The 3,397-nt window shown below is 39.6% G+C and overlaps 1 protein-coding gene across 1 annotated transcript; it reads left to right on the top strand.

The window, feature by feature from the left end:
- Positions 1 to 6: 6 nt before the first annotated feature.
- Positions 7 to 2,095, top strand: LOC108668470 (putative N-acetylated-alpha-linked acidic dipeptidase). The gene is made up of 3 exons (XM_018155697.1): positions 7 to 79; positions 673 to 765; positions 1,073 to 2,095. The coding sequence occupies exons 1-3, from the start codon at positions 75 to 77 to the stop codon at positions 1,260 to 1,262; spliced, it is 288 nt and encodes a 95-aa protein (XP_018011186.1). The 5' UTR covers positions 7 to 74; the 3' UTR covers positions 1,263 to 2,095.
- Positions 2,096 to 3,397: the final 1,302 nt, after the last annotated feature.

Raw genomic sequence — 3,397 nt, 5'->3', positions numbered from 1 at the left:
ATCTCACGGCAGCCGTGGACGAGCTCGTCGTAGCTACGCAGCGCTTTGAAGAGTCGCTTAAGGAGCAGCGTCGTATGTCGTAAGTTACGAACAACGTGTCTGGGGTAAATTGGGCCGAATTTAGGGTGAATTGCACCAGTTACGACTAACGTATTTTAGGTGAATTTGTCTAGTTACAACCAGCGTAACTAATATCAAATTTCTCTAGTTACGACCACTGCAACTAAAATATATTGAATCCTGGTCCGACCAACCTAACTGATAGCAAAAATTACGACTAATGTAACTAATCAAAATTGGTGAAGTTACGACCGACGTAACTAGGAAAATTTGTCCTGTTGTTGTAACTTATTTTGAGCCCACTCAGTCAAGAAGAGAATTTTACACAAAAGCTAAACAACTTGTCAACTTACGACCAACCTCACGTATTCAACATGTACACCGCGCGCGAGTATCGAGGAGCGCGATGCCATATTGCCGCAAAGCAAACCACAAACGCGTCATCCCGAGCAACACACACGAGCTTACACACGCAACCAACGCGCACATGATCTTGGCTATTTGTTCGGATATTTTCTTTGCGAAATATCTCAGTTACTCCCGACCAACGTCTTGTAGTAACACTGTCTTTGCTATCCCAGACCAACGTCACTCTGTCTTCTCCTCTTGTAGAGCTATGCGGGTGCGGTTTGTCAACGAGCAGCTGATGGCCCTGGAGCGAACCTTCGTCCTGCCCGGAGGACTGCCGGACCGTCCCCTCTACAGGTGCACTATGGACTGTGTCTCTTGTGTAATACCAATAATACTGTATAATCCTCATTGAAATCTTCTAATTCTTGATTACTCGAAGTCTCGTAATCGTTTTCTCTAAATGAACCAGTACAACAAGACGAGAAGAGAAAACTACAACCTAACCGACTGGTTATAGGACTACAACAGAGGAACGATGCATTTTTTATCATTTCAAACAATTTCTTATACTTACCTTTTATAATAGGGTTATTTAAACCATACGTATTTTTTTCTCGATCGTGATTTGCGTTCTAAGACGCTACTTTTTTACCTCTTGCAGACACTCTGTGTTCTCGCCACCACGATGGGATGCGTACGCGGCCGCCGGGTTCTCTGGACTCAGTGACCTCCTGCACGACTACGACGAAAACGACGCTGCCAGAAAAGAAAAGATCAAGAGGCACATAAACGAACTAACCATTCTCACCCAGCGGGCCTCGGCCATTCTCAAGGACTCCCCCGTCCTCTAATATATGGGCAACTTTGAGGGAAAACATTTTTACTGGGGGACATGAATCGGGAAATGGACTCCTTTGAGAAGAACCACCTTTCTTAAAGGAGGGCCTCTAACTGAAGAGTATCCTTCACGAGTTGATATCCTTATTTGTATGTTATCATTAGATGTATCCTCCACAGAAGAGGTTATCCTTCATCAGAGGGTATCTTTCATGAGAGACATCTTGCAAGGTAATGGATTGCTCATTTCTTTGAATTAGGTTTGGCACTGAAACCCCAGTCCTTTTCCATACAAAGTATACTTTGTGTAAAACGCTTCTATACAAGGAATGCTTTGCACTCTAATGTTTGACCTCATCATGTGTAGGGAGCTTTCCCTAGTTCGGAGGTCGCTGTTCCCGATCGGTATTAAAAGACGTTCAATTAAGAATGTTCAACAGTTGGTAGGGTTTATTAATTTAATTAATATAGTAACAATAATTGCGAAATTAGATTGTGAATTATTGTCTTAATTCAATAAAAAATTTCCTATTTATGACAAAACATTTTCAAACAGTTTTCATTCGGTGAACCAAATTATCAGCAGATTTATTTCCCCTATAATATAGTTATTAATAATTGTGCATTGATTTTGTAGCATAATAATCCACAGTTATACAAATATGGTGCGATATTATTCAGGTTAAATCTAAATCAGACGTATTATAATAATGAATTTAATTGTACAATAAATAAAAATTTTTATTTTACATATATTCAAATGATATTTTGTCTACATCCGCTTTAACTTGCCTGTGCATTATTGCATTTTATTATTCCTTTGCTATTGCAATCAGCAATTGATAAAAATTACAGTTATTATTAAATTATGCTCATCAAAATTTTTCGTATAACGGCGATGTTTAGCTCGTGAAAAAATTATTAAATTTCACAATCATTCGGGACTTCCAAACTACTGCACAGATTCGAACGAAATTTTAAATATAAATTCCTAACTACCGATCGGTGATTTTTAGCTCGTGAAAATATATTCGATTCGGAGCCATCTTCTGCATGTGTTGTGTACAAATCGTCAAAGAAACGTACGAACTTCTGACTTCGACTTCGCGGACTGCCGCCCCCATACTACCCCTTTCTTCCTCACTGCCCCTCCAGATCTTTCCACCGCCCACAGGGGATGGGGCGATATCGTCCACTTTGGGAACCACTGGTCGATATCTTGACAAATATCGGTGTCTACTCGAGCCTATCAGTCGTACGCTGTTAGCATTGCGCCAATATAGCCGGCGAAATTATGTGAAAGGAATTTTCACATCTTCCATATTATAAGGGATGATTTTAATAATTATAATATACAAACAATGTAAATTCAAGAATCACCAGTCTTGAAATAGATATTTGTATCATCAATATTCTTGGCAATAAATGATATACAATCAATATAAGAAGGAAAACACTTGCCAGCGCGATTGCTGCTGCGTCGTCAGACGCTCCTCGGTCCCCTTGTCGGGCGGGGGGGGGGGGNGGGGGGGGGGGGGTAATTAACTTATTTTCTCCCTTCATTTTAGTTCTTCTTTTCTTTATTTTCTTTACTTCCCCTTTTCTTTCTTCAATTTCCTTCTTCTTTTCTTCATTTTCCTTATTCACAAAGTTAGAATAGTGAGTCCTGGATATAGATTTTTTATGGACATTACCTACATTATTTTTAAAGGAACCTAATGGCTTTAAGGATCGCTTATGTTGATTGCGTTAGAATTTAAATTACAAAATGGGAATGTAAGCGACGCTGGCACACGAGTGCACACGTGGCTTGATGTATGAGAAAGAACGAACGTTGAATTATGTACTGAAAATTAAAATATACGAAGTAAAAGAAGTCTACATTTGATTTTACTTCATTAATCAAATATAAGAAGTTACAATGAGAGACCAAGGCCAAATTTTTCACGGTGATACTAATATGTGCGTAATTCAGAGCTGGCTAATTCCGGACGTCACATCATCGCGAAACTTCCTTAGTTAGCCATCAAAAATTTTACGTCTGCAGTGTCTGTGAACCGGAGTCAAGCGCTAGTCAATTAGAATTAGGCGTTAGCCTGCTCTATCGTTTTCCGACAAAGTACTTTTGAAGGCTGAGAAGCCACTAAGT

This window comes from Hyalella azteca, unplaced genomic scaffold, assembly GCF_000764305.2.
Source record: "Hyalella azteca isolate HAZT.00-mixed unplaced genomic scaffold, Hazt_2.0.2 contig8753, whole genome shotgun sequence".
Classification (NCBI taxonomy): Eukaryota; Metazoa; Arthropoda; class Malacostraca; order Amphipoda; family Hyalellidae; genus Hyalella; species Hyalella azteca.
The sequence above is the reverse complement of the archived record's forward strand: the minus strand, read 5'-3'. Positions and strand labels throughout refer to the sequence as shown.